This window comes from Pezoporus wallicus, unplaced genomic scaffold, assembly GCF_028554395.1.
Source record: "Pezoporus wallicus isolate ANWC-B61680 ecotype Strahan unplaced genomic scaffold, APGP_CSIRO_Pwel_v1 contig_8042, whole genome shotgun sequence".
Taxonomy (NCBI): domain Eukaryota; kingdom Metazoa; phylum Chordata; class Aves; order Psittaciformes; family Psittacidae; genus Pezoporus; species Pezoporus wallicus.
In genome coordinates this window covers 560833-582245 of record NW_026639380.1, presented here as the reverse complement: position 1 = coordinate 582245, position 21413 = coordinate 560833, and the positions used below count along the sequence as shown (strand labels likewise).

Genomic DNA, 21413 nt, shown 5'->3' with positions numbered 1-21413 from the left:
ACCAACAAACAAAACCCAAAACAAACAGCAGATAAAAAAAATCAGATCTGAATAGCATTTGTTCAGTCCAGTAACTGAACTCCTAACGTACCTCCGCGCCGAATAGAAACCTCACCAATAAAGAGTTTAAATAGATTAGATATTCAGAACAAAAGGGTATGAACACTCATAATTACGTTCCTGTTTGCGCATCAAGAACAATCTTTCAATGCAATGCTGAGGAGAGTAAGAGGAATTAGCAAAAGCAGAACAGACTAATTTTTTACGCAACACTAACAGCAAGGGAGACATTTCAGTGTAGCGATCAGGCTACTTCATATTACCCAAGCTGAACAAACAGGCTAGAAAAAGGATCTCATTGAAGAAGGGAAGCTGTACCGTCATCAACTGGTCCCTACGCTAGATGAGATTCAGCCCTGACCAAAGGGGCCTACCAGCAGGGCAACAGTGCAGTTTCCTACAGCAATTCTCCACCAGGGCACAGCCCTTAGTAATACACTTTTTAGTTGTATAATCAGTGTTGTCATTTGGAGCAGCTCCAGGCTATCACAGTGCAGGAGCTGGATCAAGATGCCAGTAACAGACGACTTGAATTGCACAGAATTTAAATAAAGTAGAAATCTGAGCATATTCTATGTAAAACGACAGAACAGTTTTCCAGCCAGCATCTCATCTCCTTTGCAGATGGCAGAACTGGAAGAATAGATCCGTCTATGAAGCATGTTTTATTTCTGGACAGTACAAGTAGCTCTCTACTTCATGAGTTTGCATTGCCTTCTGTGGTTGCAATTTTGTGGGAGAAAGCAACTTTATATATTATCAAGAGTGATAATAACATTTCCTAATACATTTGTTGAATAAAATCCCTGGATCCCAACCAATTCTGTTGTTTACAAAAATTTATTATCTCCCCAGTGCTCCTGTTGTACAGAAGACTGTGGAATAGAGAAGGCAAAATGGAGGTCTGCAAGTCAGCCATCTCAGTACATCAGTAAAAACAAATTTGAAGCTGAAAATACTGCTGGAATGTTAGAGAAAACTGAGGAAAGAGCTTAATTGAGGACTGGGGGAAGAACAAGAAGTGCTGCCCACATGTATCATACCCAATAACTGCTGATGATTGACACTAATGATTGATGTCAAAGAAAAAAAATGATTTCCACATGGAAGAAGGAAAATCTATGCTGGGCAGCAAACAACTTGGGCCAGAGAACATGCCATTTTAAATAAACCCTATTTAGAGTACACTGTGATTTCAACTGTCTCAGGCAAGGAGGTCCTCAAGTTCTGGGCATACATCCAAAGGGCTTCTTTTTTTTATTCTTGATAAGAGATCCACAGACACAGCTTCTTCAAATGTCACTCTCAATGCTTTGCATTTCCTGGCAGTCTGTGAGTAAAACTCTCCTGGAGGTTACAATAGCCTGGGTAGCACCAGACAGACCAGCTACCAGAAACTACAAATCATTTTCCTTCAAGTCAGCATCTAATTCTGGGGACAGATGCAGCTGGTTTTAACCCTGTCACCAATTCTCTACACAGTGACTCTTCCTTCATTTCTTTCTTTTTTAAGAGGAAGGCAATACATCTGTTGCCCAGCAGAAGGTAGAGAAAGCAGGAGGATGGAAGCCTTAGTTTTTCCTTCCTGCTCTCCTCAGCCACACAGATTATCTCCTAATCTCTTCAGAGTGCTACCTGTATTTTTAAGAACCTCTCAAATTCCACTTCACTTCTCTTTAGCCAGAGAATTAAGTGCCAAAAAGTTCACAGTAGATCCTAATCCAAAGCTCATGGAAGCAATGGAGTAATGATTTTCACTGACTTCAAACAGCATCAGAACAAACCAGAAGGTGCCAGATACCTGCATTGTCATCTGAATTAAAATAAAAAAGAACAGGATGAGCAGGAGAGAGATGACACATTGAAAGGTGACTCATGACAGCCAGAGAACAGACCCGCTAGAGATACTGGAAAGAAGACATCTTCTTTATATCCAGAAAGAGCATGGGAAAAGAGACTAGGCATTCTCCTTCTTCCGTTAAGATTAGTCAAGTCTGATTATCAGGTCATTTTTCTTTCTAAATTATTTCCTGTATTTATTCCACTTATGCTGGACAATCACATAGCAGATCCACAGTAAATGGAAAGATGCAGTGTAGGAAGATTTCAAGGGAAGACTTAGGAACCATTCAAAACAGAAACCAAAGAAAATGCATAAATATCAGTTTAGAGAAAATCTATTATTCTTCCTCTTTTTTGGGTTTCTTAAAATACACACACAGTCTCTGAGAACCCATGAAGGTAAGGTTCTACACGACTAACGAAAAGTGAATATACATGAAACTTAAATTTAATAGTCAGATAATGACAAGAGAAGAAATATATTTCAACAACCAAAACTTTTTGGGGCTTATTTGTATTTTATATTTAGAACTTAAATTTATATTTAGAGTTAGAATATGATATTCTATTCTAAATATAGTAGAAAGCAGCAGACATGAGGATTTAAAAGGGGATTTTATCCAGTTCATCTGAACTCTCTTTTCTATGGAGTAGAATCTTGTCAGTACAGAGAAACAAGGGACATCCTATACCTTCATTTTCCAATGCTCCTATCATATATTCCATTAACTAAATTTGAAATAAATTAGTTCAAGTATATGCACTGGTAGTTGACAAAACTATTCTCAGGAATCACCAGCTGTTGGCTGCGAAACAGGAAATGTTATGAAGGCCCATATTTTCAACTATATATATTTTATATATTGCATAACACATAGTCTTCAGAAACTGGTGGAAAAACACACATATGAAAATACAACTATATTCAGATCCTGTTTGTATAAGCACTTGTCCCCTGCAACTTGATCATGGCTACGCACACAATGAACATACTACACCATCATAACAAGAAGTCCTAAAGTCAAAGCCTGTGAAGAAAAAGGATGGAAGAAGCTGGGAGAACGGTCAGGGGAAGGGGGAAGGGAAGAGCTCAACATGGTAACAGGCTTTGAACATGCAAAAGGGATTTCCAGAGTCCACCAAGGGCGGAAGTCATAGAAGCAAATGGCAGAATTTGCCATAAAGTTAGAAGTACCATAAATAACTAACCTTAAAAAAAAAATAAAAGAATTTAGTAACACTAGTATAAAGGGACTACAAAGGCATCCTTCAGGAAACTTGTGACAACAGCTTAAGCGCACACCAAGCAGAGTTCCACAAAATCTGCGCTTTATGAATTTCAGACCTACTTTAAACTATGCCAAGATTGTCAGTTTCCATACAACTGCATCAACCCTCCAGCATGAAAGCCAAATAGATGTCATTAGCAAAAAATAATTTCAGTATTTGTTATGGCACACTATGAAAGTTAGAGAACAAAGGACCGTGTCTTGCCTCTTCCTCTGTGCTGCCTCTTTGGGCTCTCCTTTCCTCTCTTTCTTTTTCCATATAGGGAATAAGGTGACCAACTGCTTTCTTCATAACTCGAGCAGACTTTATCACCTGCATAGGTAAACAAGGTGTGGGGGGGAGCAAACAATAATGAGCAGGTATAGGAATAACCTCAGACTTCTCTTAACTTTTTTTTGCACCCATTCAAACAATAAACAAATTTTCATCTGCCAACCCAGACTACAGCTTTGCAGAGCATTCTGTGGTGGCAGGCTGCTGGCCCTACTGGATCAAGGTTTTATACGTGACATTTGTGTTCACAGTACAACCTCCTGGACCACTCATAACACAACTGGAAGCTACAAACAGGCCCAGACTTGGAAGGTGCTAAACACAGCAATTTTTATTTGGAACTTTTTTCTCTCTTTCTCTTTTTCACAGACCCAGACTTAAAACTACTTTTCAAATAAAGCTAAAACACTAAGGAAGAAAGGAGACAAACATGTAAAACTACATAAAGAAAGTTGAGTTTCAAAGTAAAGAAAAAATAGGGCTGCTTCTTAGCCGCACCTGAATTTTCACAATTCACATGGTATATCTGGACAACAGCCAGCAGAGAATGTTTTAGCTACATTTTACAATGCTAATTTTTGCAAAATAGTAAAATATATGAAATCATTCTCTCATTACCTGAGGCAGAAACATCTTTCCAGCACCAAAAAGATCACCAACAATTTTCATGCCGTTCATCAAAGGCCCTTCAATTACATTTAGAGGTCTAGGATATTTCTCCTGATTTAATCTTGCTTCTTCTGTGTCTGCAGTGACATACTTCTCAATGCCCTGGAAAAAAAAGAAAAAAAATAAGAATTATCTTGCTAGAAATACAGCTTTTGTTTAGTTGCCTTCTCCTCCACACCCCAAAAGCACAATGAAAGTACAAAAAGATACATTAGACACTGCTAGTCTTTAAGAATACCTCAAATGTGTATTTAAAATAGGTTTTCATATGAAACAAAACACTGTAGTTCTTACACATATATAAATATTCAAGGCAAAAGCAGCCAGTATTTACAGGTTGGTTTGTTTTTCTTAACCATGCCATAACAAAACCCAGACATTCAAAGACTGCTTCCTCAGTGCAAGTGCTCCTCAGTGAAGTGCTGTTAAAGGACCAGAAGAAACCCTAGAAAGTAAAAGCAGTATGCTTTCTACCACACTAGCAGAATAAAATATTAAGTGTCGAAGACTTCAGCTTGTGACATTCAAAGACAAATCGCCACAATTTTCTGTTATTGCAGTTAATTAAATATATTACACCTTATTAATTAATAGCTTTTAAAAGAATGGCAGTTGTATTATTTCTAAAGCCAAAAATGTCCCTTAAAGCCTGAGCTGAGATCATGTCCCAAAGTTGACTGGTAGGAGAATTTTCTGCACTGATGCACCTTTATGAGAGCATATTCCAGCCTTTCCTCCACAGAGGTTTTCCGCCACTCATCAGTCTGTACAACTTTTTTTCCTCCTTGGGCATGATTCTGAAAAGGAAAGACATCCATAAGAGCTTGAGAGCATATAAAGTATGACTTTACTTTTAGAAAAGGATAATTTCAAGTACTAACATAAAGTAATTTAAATTATTCAAGTGGTGTTTTATATACATGCAAATCATATTGTAAACATCTGTGATATACCACAGACGCTTAAGGGGTCTATATGCCAGAAAGTATATACCTCATACAAAGAAAAAAATAACAAAAGTTAAAAAAGGAGCAGTTTAATTTTCACACTCTTAAAAATGATGAAATGACTAATCCTAAGGGTTTTACTTTGGGAAACATAATTTAAATCGATCCCTGGCCCACACAGTACACTTCATTCTAATTAATTTGGCACTAATTCAGTTTCTGCTGGAATAGGTTATGTTATTCCATATCACAGATGTGTTTTCAATCAGGCAGCCAACAGAATTACTGTTTCTCCTCCACACAAACTGGCCAATCCCTCACAAACCCTCACACTCACCTTTGCTATGAATGCAGAGGCCAAAAGGGCTTTGCAATACAAGAGAGCTTGTGAGCATCCACCCAGGAAGGCTCATGGAAGAGCACCCTATCCATTACTTCACCACACTTCAGGCAAGTAATTTCTTTTCCTCACTCCATTATTCAACACAATCTGACATCTTTCAGTCCTTATGAACCTCCCATACTTGAGTGTTCATCAGCAAATTTTTAAGACTTGGGAAAACTCACAGAAGCAAGATCTCACTCATGGGAACAGAAACCAGAACAAGTTTTTCATTCATGTTTAGACGAATGCTAGCTAACGTCACAGCTTCTCGTTGCCAAACCTTATTCTCCTCATAGGTCTAGTTTGTAAAAAGAGAATGAAAGACAGAGGAAAATGTTGCCCAGAGAGGCTGTAGAGTCTCCATCCTTGGTTATAATAAAAACTAAACTGGAGATGTCCCTGAGCAACTTGCTCTTGCTGTCCCTGCTCTGAGCAGGGGTCTTTTACTACATGATCTCCAGAGGTCCCCAGCCCTTCTGTGATTCAATGAAAAAGTACCAACTGCTCCTCAGCCTCTGGCCAGACTCAGCAAGGAAACCATTCCAACCCAAAAATAACCCATGAAGCTGTAGGGCGGGCATGCAGTGACCACAATGGCAAGCACTACATGCAGATATTTAAAACAGGGTGATTATACTGCATGCTGAGGATGAAAAAAACCTGCTTTTGGAAGCACAACTCCCACTGTCAGAAAAGGGACAAAGTTTCAGTTTGAGAGTGTCTAGAGCTATAAACTTTATGGAAGATGCTTTTTAATCTCAAATTTCACATTAAGATTGATCTTCTAAATCTGCAAAGATTAAGTTCCTAATTCTTCCCCAAAAGTCTAGCATTCAACCAGCTGGCAAGGTACATTACTATTACCCGATGGAACTAGGAAGAAACTTCACTGACACTCTATTAGAGGTGCAGTACTGGAAATGGATTGCACATTCTATGCTCTTTGTGCAGAATGAACTGCAGTGATTGGAAACAAAAAGAACATATGCACTTACCAATGAATGAATGCACCTTAGTGTTAGGAAAAAAAAAAAAAAACACAACAAAAAAACCTTTAGACAGAAGAATTTAGAACCATTCAATTCCATTATTATCAGAGGAAAGTCTGACTAAATATTTTGACATACGCCTCAAACTCCAAAACCTTATGTAATAATGCTTCTCACTAGCTGTGATTATCTATTTGGATGCTCACACTTATCCAGAACCAAGGCGAAACCCAAATTGTGATGGTTACCTCCAGTGAAAACCTGAAAAGTTGTAGTATTTTGGGTTGTGTTTTAACAGAGCTTTTAAAGATGTTTCAAATCAAGAACATCTGCCTTTTTTGCAGCTGGGGACTGGTTTACTCCCACAGTAAAACTACCACGATGAATAAAAGCAGAGATTCCAACAATGGTTTCCAAAACTTCTAGACCTAGACGGAGCAGTCATCCATTTCTACTTCTCAGGCTCTGTTTAAATTCACATTCTGCCTTCTTCAGAAACACCAGTTCAGCAATCCCCTTCTAGTTCCCCTTCTTTTCTTCCCCTCCTCTTTACGCAACCCTGAATGGAAAAACTCTGTTTATACAGAGAAGGTCACTCTCAAGTGAATTGCTTAGACACTAAGAGCACCATTTAAAATAGCCCAACCACAAGAGACAGAGAGGGCTCCCTTGTACTGGTTTTCAACTGTTGCCATTGTTCCTACAAAGCATGCACCACTATAGGGCAAACTACGAGCCAAATGAAGCAATGCACAGAAATAGTAACTCCAGGTGCTACAAAACATGCAAACCTTCTTGTGCACTTAAATCTAAGTGCCACCTAACCCAGAAAGATTTTTGCTATATGCTCTGTTCAGAACAGGATTTCACCAGTTGTGTTACAGCTGCATAATCAGGAAACCTTCAGCTGTGTAATCTTTGTCTTCTAATCACCATCATCATTACAGCATCTCAAAAACACTAAATCGCTGATTTTCACTCTTGACACAAGTTACATGAACTGGAAGTCTATGGCATAGCCAGGAAATGCAAGCGATTACTTTTACCTTTTATGTATACTTCAAGCAAACCCTTACAACTAAAGAGACAGGTTTACTCTGTCTCCCACAATGCTCTTGTCACGCAATCTTCAGCACCAAGACTTGCTTTGGTTGTGTGTTAGCCTTTCCTGGGTTCTTGTTAGTTTGTCTGGGTTTGTTTGTTTCGGGTTTTTGTTTGGGTTTTGCTTTTGTGTGTGTGTGTGATTGTTATTTTTTGTTTGTTTGTTTTTAGGAAGTTTGATTGGAATTTTTTGCTTCTTATTGTTCTTGGGTTTAGTTTGTTTTTTTTAGAAAGAACACCTATGCAGCTTGGTCTCCTGAAAACATATGAAGAACTCTGATGCAAGATCTTTAAAGGCACCTATGAAATTGGACAGGCTCAATCTATCGCACAGTTCAGATTTTATTTTACATTAATAACTGAACCACTGGTAAATTCTAACCCCCACTACTAGATTGATATATGCAGTTTATAGGCTGTTGTATCTATCATTAGCAGGGAGGTGTTAAAGCCCAGGTGCTAAGCTACCTACTACTCAAAATTTAACATTGGAGGCTACCTGAGCATATTGTAAGAGTTTCTCTGTTGCATCAGGATCTTTGTTCCAGATTAGGTTCTCACACAGCTGTAATAATTCCTTGTGAATATCATCATACACTGGCAGATTCCCAGCATTCACAATTCCCATGTCCATGCCATACTAGAAAAAAAAAAACAAAAAAAGATGAAGAATCCCCCACCCAGGGCTGTCAGACAGCATTGCACATCTGCAAAGTGCAAACATACAGAAGCAAAAAGAACATTGTACCTTAATTGCATGGTAAAGGAACACCCCATGCATTGCTTCTCGAATGGCATCCATTCCTCGAAAGGAGAAAGACAGATTGGAAAGACCTCCACTTATCCTGGCTCCCGGCAGTGTTTCCTATGGGAATTGCCCATACATTTTTAGAAAAGCACTTTCAAAAAGTGAAACCTAAGCAAAGCATTCATTCTACAAACCAGCTGGCCCCTGAGCTGCAGTGCACTGGCTATGCACCATTTCTGTCTTACCTGTTCCAGATCCTTCTAGTTACTCAAATTCATAAAAAACAATTTGAATCTCTGTAGAAAAGATACAAATAGAAGGAAAGATCCAGCCTAGTTATGTGTAAGCAACTGCCATGCTTTTCATAATCATAGGTGCTATTCTAAATGTACCAGTCCTCCCACAGCAGCCTTCCGTATTTTCCCCATGCAGACCTATTTATGCCTCTTCCATCCCTCAACTCTTCTGGAAACAGAAGCAGCCAACCTGCTTACATGTCTCAGGAGCAGCCTGCAGCTGAACAGCTAACATCAAGGGTGTAGCTTCCCTTCCAGAAGCCCCGTGGTGACAAAATAGCCTGTGGGGTCTTCAAGCCCAAGACTGCTAGGCATCACCAGACCATCAATTTGCCTTGTGAAACACAACAGTGCAGCTTCCTTGGCTGTTTTCAGGTGATGCTCTTCACTGCAGTACCTCCTTACACACATTTTGGCTAAATAAAAGGTCAGGTTACTACACAAATCCCTTCCACTATAACAGAAATTTCATTAATTTAAAAAGGCAGCTTTCACATGCTTCAAAGAAGTCATATTTTAGCTAGAACATGAATGTGATTTTTACCTCATTCAATTCATGTAGTATATTTATAGTAGAGATAACTGATTGAAATGTATTTATAGAACTATTTGAAGTTCTCCTACTGGAAATACAGCAATACCGGGAAATGTCTATTCAGAGAAATAGTCCCCCTCACTAATTTAAAATGCATATCATTTTGCAGCAGTGTTTTGTTGTGGTTGTTTGAGGATGGGGTAAGGGGTGTTATGCTTTGGGTTTTTAAGTAATCTCAGCAAAACACTTCAAGTTAAAATAAGCTTACAACTTACTTTTATGGTTTTAGTAGCATTTATAAAATTAATGGCATAAAGGTTATGCTCTTCCATTCCAGTTCCTATAGTCAAAATGTTAGGGTCGAATATTATATCGTTTGGATTGAAGTGCACTTTTTCCACGAGGAGGTGATAAGCTCTGGAACAGATTGATATCTTGTTTTCAGTTTCTGTTGCCTAGTGGAGAAAAAGAATTTTGACATGAAACTTACACACAACACAAAAATAAACTCCCCAGAAATCATTTATAGTTCTAGTGACTCAAGACTGAGAATATGCACATCACAAGTGTTAGAAAAGGACTGTCTATATAAGAATTTTGTATTAAAAATATCCCCACACCTGTACCTGGAGTTTTAACTCAACTCATTAAAAATTATTTTGTTCCCCGCCATTTCATCATCCAATGCGAAGTTTAATATCTGGTTTGTAATAACTAAATGAATCCACATGGATTCCACTCTCATCCTAAACTCAGCTTCTGAACTCAAAAGAAAAATCTTCTATGAAGGAAGGAAGAGTTCAGAATGGCTGAATAACAAGAGATATGGTTATGTGCTAGCAGAGCTATGCTTAGAACAGTACTTGGATTCTTCAAATGTAAGCAGCATAATAAATGATTACATATCAGGGTCAAAACTACTGCTAAGACTACACAGACTTCTTTGAATCACCTGAGTCAACAAAACAAAACAACTTCATCTTGCACAAGACTTGCACTCCAGAAGAAAAATAACTCTTTTAAAGCAACACTCACCTGCCCTATTTCATCAAAAGCCATGACAACCACAGCTGCTCCATACAACTTAATTTTCCTTGCTTTCTTCAAAAAGTCTTCCTCACCTTCCTTCAGACTGATGCTGTTTACAATGCATTTCCCTTGGCAACATTTCAAACCTGCTTCAATCACTGAAAAATTTGAGGAGTCAATGCATAACGGCACCTGTAAATAACAAAGAGGTAAGCCAGGCATACAAGTTACAAATTCGTGTTCCATATGCTGTTTGCCCATTTGGACATAAAAATGCACACAACATTAATCATCATTTATGAACAGAGAGTTTCCAGATGGCATTTGTAGATTCACTTTGCTTTAAATGCTAAACTCAGAACAAATTTAACTCAAGAGCTTCTATGGCAACTCCATCACATATCACAGAGAGACCCCTACTTCTCCATGTATTGTCTTGTGCTTCCGAATTAGATACTCATTTTTAGAAAATTCACATGACAGAAGTATCATTTAAAACCATCTCTATCCAGAGCAATTTTAAGTTTTGTGGAAAGCAATACTGTTATGCACGGCCAATATATAGATTATGGCTCATAACTGCTGCAAAAGGAACTAGCATCCACCTTTTCTAACCAATGAAAAGGTCTGGCGTATATTTAGCTCAAATCATACAGAGAATGTTAAAACCTCTGTTACCCCAAAGGCCTTCTCTATAACAGTACCTCTTCCACTTTGGGGATACTTACATCTGCTTATTAAGCATCTAAACTGGTTACTAAATGAATCAAAATTTTCTGAAAGGCAAATTCCAACTCAATAAAATGATCTTTATTGTGCTTTGAAGTGACTCAATTACAACCTTTGCAATATCAGGTTCTGAAGAAATTAAATTACAAAATCTGGTCATTGCAGCAGGGCCATCCAGCATCCCATCATCCATGTTGATATCAAGAACCTGGGCCCCCATCTCAACTTGCAATTTGGCTACGCTCAGGGCTTCCTAAAGAATAAAGTCAAAAACAAAAACAACAGTCAGTAGAAAAGAGCCTAGGCATTCTCAGGATAACATTTCACTGCTCCAAAATATGCACGCAGCCAGAAACTTAAAAAAAATTTAAGACATACCAGAAAAGAATAAGGAAGCAGTCTGTGATACACTACAACATACGGAAGTTGTCAGTATGGCACAACTGGTAACTAATTTGTTCACAAAAATATGACACCAGAGACCTAATGTGCTGGTAATTTCATTGATTTCAGACAGCTGGTCATACACGTAAGTGAATGATTTAAGATCTGCATGGTAACAAGGACTTCTGACTGCACAAAATTACAGGAACAGTCTCTGTGATGGCATGAAATAAGGGTCTTGCATTCCAACCTCTGCTGTTTTACAACATAGAGTATTTAATTTTTGAAGGAGGTTCAACACTTTTTTCAGCTGCAGAATAATCACCACGTGCTACAAAGGAAATATTAAAGCTTTTCCTTTGGCCCACATAATTATCTGAACACCTATACCCATTCATTTCCTTTTTTTGTCACTCTGCAGACTGAGGAGACAAAAAAAGGAAAAGGTTTATAGCTGCTCCCAGTCCTTAACAACCTGTGTTTAAAGCTCTCCTTATTTAAGAGGTCTAACCTGCTTCGTTACTTCTAAGAGCTTCAGAGCTAGACTTTCTTAAAAAAAAAATTAAGGCTTTAATTTTGATTGCATCTACGAGAACAGCACTGCATATTCTGAGGCAGTCTCCACTTCCAAGAAATGTCACTTTACTATTTGCTTGAATGTTACAGTAGCAAATTTCACCAGCAGACCTGCCCTGCAGCTGTTTCATTAAGGAACTACTTTCTAAGCAACTCTTCTGTAACAACTCTCATGTAGCATGCTGGAGCCAGGGATCAAAATAGATAAAGATTAGATGTAACCATAATTCTGACCATTAGTCAAAGTGAGGGTAAGAGTGAGAGCTGCACGCTGCCACAATCTGTTTCAAGTCATATGTACCCCACATGTTGGAAGTGTAATTACAGCCATATTCCCTCCTCCCTCATCTGTAAACCCACCCCTAGATACAGCACAGACCAAGACATTTTCTAAACCATTATCAGGTGTGTAACTTAATTCTAAACGGAAATCCATAATACCTGTAACACCCTTTTCACAAAAATAGCAGGAGATGGTAAGCACAGAAGCAAAGGACAGTGACAAAGTGAATTCTCCTTGCTTTCTTATTCTTGTAATGGTGTAGAATAATGCCTTGTGCCAGAAAAACAACCAACTAGTAACAGTGCAATGGAGCAATGAAACAATTGGAGTATCAGCTATAAGGATTATTGTTAAAATGCATACTTCGTAGTTGCCTGCCATTATGAGCTTAGCAAACTTCCGTGATCCTGCAACATTGCAGCGTTCACCAATATTAACAAAGTTGGTGTACGGCCCAATCCTGAATGGCTCCAGACCTTAAAAAGATATTTTGGAACATATTTGTAAAAACAGAAAAGAAAAACTTTAAGACAGACAAAATCCCTTTTCTAAACTGTGAAATAGAGATCTCTAGGAATAGTGATTTCTCAGCACATCAGGATGTAACACATCTCAGCACACATAATGAGTAACTAGCAAAGAAATGCAATGAAACAACTCCCAACGCATATGCCAAAGGTTATTCTTCTTCAGTGACAGTCAATAATTTACCTGACCAACAAATAAAATAACAGCCAATTTGTCCGATACAACATGACATGAATCCACGATTCTTTGGGCATCTATATGTATGCACATGCACACCTTCTCTCAACTTCCAACTGTGCTATCTTTTGACCTTACCACCACCAAGCAGCGTGCTGAATTGACTGACAACCAAGGACAGCTCTTAATCACATACCCAAGTTCAGGAAAACAAGGCAATTGGGACCCTTAGGTAGCAGGCAACTCAGAGGCAAACATAACTTAGAGCAGAACAAAATAAGCTGATGCATGAAACCACCACAGGACAACTATGACTTATTTAATTTATACTAAACTTTAGGATTAAAACACCAGACCAAAATGAAGGTACTGTTTTACTTGGATACATGTCCCAAAGGCTTAAAAACAGGCTTGGCTGAAGAACATACAGATCTAGACTCTGCCAAAACAAATTACATTCTACACCTGGATACACTGCTGGCACCCTGTCCCAGTACAACTGGATTGCCATCCAAGGCAATACAGGACAGCCCCCTCACAGGAGGTAAACAAGGATCTCATCCTAGCTCTGCCATCAACTATAGTCAAATTAACTGATTTCTCTGTGGTTGGCCCTCCCCTGTTGCAAAGTGAGGATAAACCTTCTCACTCAGCATTACAAAGTGGCTGAGACTTGCAGAATGAATTATGCTATCTTGGCTATACTTTACTAGATTGCGATAAAATGTTCCATTAATCCTTTGGCCAAATCACTAAGATCTGATTACACATCCATAAGCTTGGTATTCAGGCAGAACCAGAAACTCAGAGTGCCATTCTGATTAGCATAAAACAGCAAACAAATTTATAAAAGAAAGTTGCATAAGTTATAAAGCTCAACCCATTAACACTCCATTTTACCTGACAGCAGCATGTATCCTTGAGAGAGAGAAGGTGGAACTCGAGGCTTACAGAATTTCACAGCTTGAGCAATTTCCCTGAGTTACAGAAAGAGGAACGAGTAGTTTTCAATTAAAATTAAACCACTCGAGAAAAGACTCAAACAGATTATATTAGACATACACCTACACCTCCGATTTAGCCCTGCAGGAGACAAGATTAATTGGCTGGTTTCTTTTTGTGTGGTCAAAGGCAAAAAAATACTCCTAGAAAACCTTATCATATCTGTTTGTCAGGAACTTAAAGCTGAAGACCTATCAAATACAGAGCATGAAATATTATGCCAATGAGATACTGGATGGATATCAGAACCAGTCCTCAACCACACTTACCATAGTCATGATTTGCTAAGCAATTGCTGATGATTGCAGAAAAAAAAGGGACAAACCCTTCTATGTACTGAGACACGTTTCTCAGATGCCAGAATGACTCATGGTGTTCACATTCACTTTCTCTTTGCTACAGTCAGGAGGGACACACAGTGTCCTCTACATGTTCATAAACCATGTCTTTCCATTTTGTATCAGAGTAAAAATTAATCACAAGGGCCCCTTCTCTTTCAAGCCCAGCTGTAAAAGGGAGGTTTTCCCACTGACCTACATCCAGTGAGAAAGATATAAAATTCTCCTTTTGAGTGGCCAGGACTAGCACCAGCTGTACAGCATTCCCACATCTTCTGTTATGACATTTCCTGCACAAACTTACATTCCAAGACAATTTTAGATGACAAAACAGCAGAGGTATAATCCTCATTTGAACACCATGCCTCTTCTCATTCTTCACTATACACATGGCTATAAAAACCGGTTATTTCTACTCCCTATGTCACTGCTATTAGCATTCAAGTGATCCATCTTTTCAGGAAACTTTAAGGCAAGCCATGGAATACTAATCCTCAGAAGCAGCATTTAATTTACTCCCCAGTGCACCTGAAGCTGTAGCTCATGATGTACCTGATGTGTGCTGGTGTAGTACCACAGCAACCTCCAACTATGTTGACCAAACCGTCCAAAGCAAAATTCTGTAAAAGCAAGGGAAAGAGGATTTTGTGTCTTTTATAGATGTGTTTCTTTTTAAGATACATATATTTGTGTTTAAGGTACATATTTATTTTTCTTTTCTCCATATGTTAAGCAACTCAGGGGGATCAGAAGAAAAAAAAAAAAGAAAAAAACCAATCAGTACTATTTCTTCTCTACATGATCCGAGATGTGAATTCCCAAGGCTAACCAGCAATTTCAACACTTAATTTTAGGAAATAAACTGGCCTATTTTATACTGAAGCCCCAGATGACAACTTAGATGATTATCGAAGACTAGTCATACTGTATTATAAAGGGCAACCAACATGCAGCAGATACTGGATTCTCACTGACATTCTGCAGCTCCAGCCACATAGCTCCGTCTTGCACAGATCAAGTGGCACGTGGAAGGACACCCTGAACCGGAACACCACCAACATCAGTGGTTCCTAGATACATAACTCAGTCAAATTCTGCCAAGTCATAAAAAAGAACTGGCTTTTTGAACAATTTCCAAATGTAAAAGTAAGAACATAGAGTGCAAATGAGTAACATTCACAGACCAAGCTTCAGGAAAGCTACTTAATGTAGGATATGAAAGTTAAAATTAAGGTTTTCAGAGTATCCCAAGTAGTTTTTCCTAACCTGGTATCTCAAATCCCTACCATTCAGCAAATTGTCTAAACAATACAAACGATATATAGAGCCATATGGGAGGCAGGGGTGGGGTGGGGTGAGAAACACACCATGCAGTGGGGAGGAGGGGAATGGACACCAAATCAAACAAAAAACCCACCACCAGCTCTCTCTCATCCAATACTATAATAAACATGCAAAAAATACAAGCAAAGAATTTTTGTCTACTACTGTGTCAGATATGACACACTCACAAGAAATACTTCATACCTTTAGATGCTTGGCAGTCACTTCTGGAGTTTCATCATAACCACCAAAAGTATTGGGAAGACCTTGAAACATAATTTTTCTAGTATTACTATTTGTTTAAAGCCCACAAGAACAGAATTAAATTCCATAAAAGACCTACTTAAAGTAGCTACACTTGTATGAGAACTAAAATACCTCATCATCTTTGCAATCATTACTCAATAGATTATTAATTATGCAAGAGCATTCTGGATTCACTGTCACAGACGTAAAAAGTTAGTTCCAGCAATTTATAGTATTTTTTATCTCTTTTTAATAGTAAAACCAACCAGCTTTTCAAGCTAATTCAACTCTACTATTGTTAATGAGATAGAATGGTTTAGTTACATTTTCTCCAACTGCAGGCACAGGAACCTGTGCACCAACACACCTGCATTGGGGTAACAGATGATGTAGGCTGTTGTACATTTTCCAATTGTTTCAATGAATGGTCGCATTTCAACTGCCCCTAAAGCACAATTTAAGCCGATACTGGAAAATAAATTGTCAAAAATTATTTTGAGATAAAAACACCTTTTACATACAAAACAGATGAATGTTAGTGCTGGCAACTGCTAACTCCCACAATCATCTACAACAAAACCAACCTGAACTCCAATTTCTTTAATCATCACCATCAATACAGCAAGACTCTGCAAAAGGAGAGCTCCCAGGTGGAAGAAAAGCACAAGGGAGAAGGCAGCTTGACTGAACTGAACTGGGAACAGCAAATCAAGATTTCATTTCAAAATCCACGAGGAAAGTGGCAGCATTTTGACAGCAACTGCAGCAACATGACGGCTCTGTATTTTCCAGGTGAGAAAGAGAACAAGTGGAATGAGAATGACAGACTGGAAAGGAGACTTGTGCTATAGAAAGTAGTATGAGAAAGGTTGAAAAAGCAAGACCTGCTTCAAGCTACTAAGTCATAATGTTCTTAATTATGCCAGTCTTTGAAGAAACCAACTATATCCCCCAAAATGCCTCATGGCAGCACTAAGCTTGGCCAACTAAATCTGCTACATCTTAGTAACAAAGACAGCACTGAAGCAGAAGCATTTTTGCATGAATAAGCTTCTCAGTCAATTTAAGGTATGATTGTGCTTTCTTTCATTGAATGACAGACAGACATAAACATGATTGGTGCTTGAAATGTCTACATTGATACTAAAACGGGAAATTTCCCTCTTTCAGAAAGCATGTAAAAGATCTTTTACGTACGTTTCCTGATCTCTTTGCACCATTCTAGAAACTATCTTAGGAGGGCTGCAAAACTCAGAAGGTGCTCACAGTGCTGCTGGAAGAGGAAGATGTAAAAAAAGCTTTCTCCTTTCTTGGAATAGCAGTCTCAGAGGGGATGGCAAGCTAACCCACTGAAACAGGAATGGATAACAGCCTTATCTCCCAACTAGTTGGGATGCAGAGGCTGCCTCACAGGCAGCTAAATTAATGAATTACATGTATGCCCACGTAGTTTCCCAGAAGACAAAACCAACAAAGCCCTGCACAGGACTGGAAGCACAAAATGGTTTTTGACCTCCTTCCCTCTTTCAAGGAGCAGGCAGGGGCTTGGTAACTTCACAATTCGTAGCAGTAAATGCTTGCAGCCAGTATCACTTTTGGACAGAATGACAAATCCTTGAGATCTGAGGGCTCACAGCAACATCCAAAAGCAGGGCCTTGAATAGCACACAGTCACATACCAAGACCAAACAATACACAAACCCCTTCTTCCAATAGCTTAGTGGTGGGTTGATTTGGGTTTTTCTAGGGGCAGGTGGGCATATAAGTTTGTTTTTTTGAAGCAGCCAGCTCTACCTTTGAAGTGCTTTCTCTAATGCTTTCATACAGCCCATTCCATTTAAACAGAAAAGTTTTAAAAGAACCCTTTAATTCCCATTTCCCTATTTGGTATTTACATACATTTAAATCCTTATACAGTTCTCCTGGATGCAAACAGCATGCACAGGGAATACACAATTAATTCCAGCAACGAGGTTCTTTATTTCAAAGTGGGGCTCATCTCTCAGGATTTTCAAAGTAAAGCAAGGTAAAAATGGTTAACAAGACCATCCTTATCAGATGCAAATGTCTTTCCTACTGTTGAGTCATTCAGTTCACAAACTTTCAGCTCACACTCCCTACACCCTCTTTTTAAGCTCCTTCCTGTATTAAGCAGCTTCATCTCTCCATTCCATATTTAATACAAATCAGTCTCTGGTTCTGAATTCAAACTCATCTGTCACTCTCTTTACCTTACCTTACTGGAGCGATACTGTAAAAGCAGCCAACATACTCAGCAAACAAGCACTTCTTGATGCTCTTGCTTGACTTACAGCGTACTGGCCCTCCAGACTGCCTGAATGATTACCCAGCACAGGGATTGCTGACAAATATATCTATGAACAGAACACTCCCCAAGCATTACCTGTTTCAAAACTGCCAAGACAAACTACACACAGTCATGCACATTTCATTCCAGAAAAGTATCTTCTGTGGATGTTATCTCTCCGCAGCACTGAACAGTATCATGAAAGAAAACATTTGAGTAAAGCAAACTTAACTGTTAAAAGCTAGCAGCCTTCAATGAGATTGCTGGTACGCTGTCACTGCTGCCCTAGTGTAATAACCATCACACCCTCATCTTAAAATACCACCTCCCTCCCTTGCCCATCTCTTCACAGCAGCCATGTATCAGGTCCTGTGAAAGCTAAGCCTGCAGAGCACCCTTGGGACCAGAACAAACACCACATTAGGGCCCTAAACACTGCGTGTGTCTTCCTAATGCTACCACAAAAGAAACAATTACAGCATCCCAAATAACATGAATGGAACTCATGACACATCTGAGCACCTTTTATAGCAAGCAGCTTGCCACACATCTTTCAGCACTTACTAAGCACAGTTCACAAGTTTCTCAGTTACCTGTGTCAACCAGACGCAAAGCATACACTTTGGGAGGGAGGGAGGAGGGGCTCCAAACCAAACTGTCTTAAGGACAACACTCACGCTAAACAGAACATACAAAACCCAAATGGAAACATGTGAGCATGTATAACATGATTCCTAGGATACTACTATTAATCAGCTTTTTCACAACCCTAAAGCCACTCTGTACCAATTTGGCAAGAGAAAAAACATTAAATGCAATCTGCTCCCAGAACTAAAACCCTTCTGCCACAGTGCTGTATAGTAGCTTTTGCAGAAATGAGAAAGAGGCCCCAAGCACTCAAACCTGTAAGTTAGCTTTTATAAAATATGATTTAATAAATTCCTGATTTCTGCTCAAGTGCCCTTCTCTTCAAAGGCAAGAGATTTATGAACAAGATTATCTGAGACACACTCATGCCAAGAATGGATGACTAGGCTGTGATGCTGAGAGAAGGAGTCAACTATCACCCTGTTCCAAGAGGCTCCATATGTTACTTCTGGAGCACCGTCTGGTCTGGGAAAGTAGAGCCTCAAGGGCAGTCAGGAAAGCCGCAAATGCAGTCTTCTGCTTTTGTATTACCAAGATGACAGATTGCACATTTTAGCTGGAATTTTGTTGTAAAAACAAACAATGGCTCATCACAATGTGCATGGTGTGCATTGCTAACAGTGAATTAAATGTCTTACACTAGAATAGTCTAGAAAAAAAACATCAATTTCCAGTGTAAGTTTTCATGTGAAGAACCAACCTGAGAGAAGAAATGGCAAAGAGGGAAGAGAAGGCAAGAAGGAGTTAGAATAGCACATAGAAGCTGAGAAGAACAGAGACACAGGGAATAGTAGTCAAATTAAAGTGCAAAACCTTGCACAGTGACCAAAATCTGCTATATTATGTGTTTTCACAGATCTTAAACTCATACTTGTTTCAACTTTTCTGCCTGGACAGAAAAGAGTGTGAGTAAATGGAGACATTAGGAGCTACCAAAACAATGCACATCCTTGAGAAAAACACCCATGGAATACATATATGCTTGTGGGAGTTCAGTAAATAAGACACTGGAATGAAATCCTATGATTTATTCTTTGAAGCAAAGCTAGAACATTCTGAGCTGGCAGTGCTTCCCTCTAAGAAAGAGAGGTAAACCTTGTGCATACCAGGAATTAGTTCCTCAACCTGAGACAGTAGGAGACAGCAGGAAACAGCAAACTACAGTTTCAGAATTTTTTTTTTAATGCTTTGACTTAATTGTTATTTCAGCAGCTGATGCAAACACAAAAGCCCGGATTATTTAGAGCAATGTTTTAAAAATTCAGTGTTCTTTGGAAACGTAATTTCTGCTAAGGGAATGACAGCAGAACACATTAGCAATACACGATTAAGTATGATCACAGTATAGCTTCCATTTAGCTGCAAGCAAGGGGGTAAAATAGATAAGAATCACAATCTACAGTTAACTTACTATGAGAAAGATACATTTCCTTACCAAAGGGGCTTATTGTGGGAAACACTGATGACAAATGCCTCTCCTGTCTGGCCTGAGAGGGTACGTCCACTCTTATCCACAATGGTTCCAGAAACCTAAATATCAGTTGAACACGGAGAAAAGAAAATAATTCAATTAACAAAAAATATTTCAACAGCTGAACTGCTAAAAGTCAAAGCAGAGCGATCTGTGCACCACTCAAAGTGCTGAGGCACAACCTAAACAGAAAAACCTGAGGGGGTGGGGAATGGAGAGAGAAAGGGAACAGGGCTGGCCTTAAAAACAAGTTATTCCTTTTGCTACAATGGAACATCAAGTGTTTTTCTTTTAAGAATAATGTGAAAAAAGTACATTTCCAAGACATTTATTTCCTTCATTTCAAAACACTTTAACTGTCACCTTACCTAGTTTGCAAATCAAGCGTAAGTATATGTAAAATATTAAGTAAAAAATATATACTTACAAATATGGGTCGGGGGGCATACTCTTCCTCAAACAACATCTCGAGTGCAAAAAGAGCTGCCTACAGAAGAACAAGTTGCAAAATATTAATGGACATTTTGGGAACTCTTCAGTTTGTTGGGTTTTTTGTTTGTGTGGGCTTGCTTACTTACTACACTCAAGACTGTACCGTACCCTTACCCCTAAATGGATATTCCAAAACACATTCTGATAACAAGTAGAAAGGAGGTAACCAAGTAAGACCAATACTGGTCTGAAACCTAAATAACATAAGCATGTACTTCTCTCTCACATCTGCAACACAACCGCCACCTCAAACGCAGTTGCATGTGCTATTCTCAGGACACATTCACTGCCCTTGACTCTGTTTAGACATGCAGTTTGCAGAAGATTCTAACCACCACAAATTTTAACAGTAAGGACTGCAGTGACCCCTAGGAAAGCCCTGTAAACTTCCTGCCTCCTTAGCGTAAGAAAGTTGCATGTGAACACAAGCTCAGCATTATGTTAAGCCACAGGATCCTACCCAAGCCTCCAAGAAATCTGGTCAAATCTGCAAAGGACAAGTCATGCCACTGCACATGTTAATTAGCTTGTGGCAAAAGTTTTAAGAAATGCTGTGTGCATATCCAGCTAGACTTTTCCACATAAAATTGCAAGACAGTTTTAAGCCCCCAACACCTCCACCACTTGCCCTAAGCAGCTTCTGGAAATAAGAGGAGAACTAGCACAGACAGCCAGAAACATACTGACAGCACATACTACAAGACAAAGGAAAACTCTGGAATAAGTTGATTAAAAAAACATCTC

General features: G+C 38.9%; 1 protein-coding gene across 1 annotated transcript in view; it reads right to left on the bottom strand.

The window, feature by feature from the left end:
• Nucleotides 1-21413, bottom strand: part of MTR (5-methyltetrahydrofolate-homocysteine methyltransferase) — a 59126-nt gene that overhangs the window by 25026 nt on the left and 12687 nt on the right. Inside the window, exons 8-22 of the mRNA XM_057414505.1 lie at nucleotides 20605-20664; nucleotides 20142-20236; nucleotides 16118-16218; nucleotides 15709-15770; nucleotides 14734-14801; nucleotides 13742-13818; nucleotides 12500-12612; nucleotides 11006-11146; nucleotides 10171-10356; nucleotides 9411-9590; nucleotides 8305-8421; nucleotides 8056-8196; nucleotides 4842-4931; nucleotides 4084-4236; nucleotides 3397-3504 (exon numbers count right to left, since the gene is read on the bottom strand). Of these exons, the coding sequence (XP_057270488.1) occupies nucleotides 3397-3504; nucleotides 4084-4236; nucleotides 4842-4931; nucleotides 8056-8196; nucleotides 8305-8421; nucleotides 9411-9590; nucleotides 10171-10356; nucleotides 11006-11146; nucleotides 12500-12612; nucleotides 13742-13818; nucleotides 14734-14801; nucleotides 15709-15770; nucleotides 16118-16218; nucleotides 20142-20236; nucleotides 20605-20664 (1692 nt within the window). The remainder of the gene's footprint in view (nucleotides 1-3396; nucleotides 3505-4083; nucleotides 4237-4841; nucleotides 4932-8055; nucleotides 8197-8304; nucleotides 8422-9410; nucleotides 9591-10170; nucleotides 10357-11005; nucleotides 11147-12499; nucleotides 12613-13741; nucleotides 13819-14733; nucleotides 14802-15708; nucleotides 15771-16117; nucleotides 16219-20141; nucleotides 20237-20604; nucleotides 20665-21413) is intronic.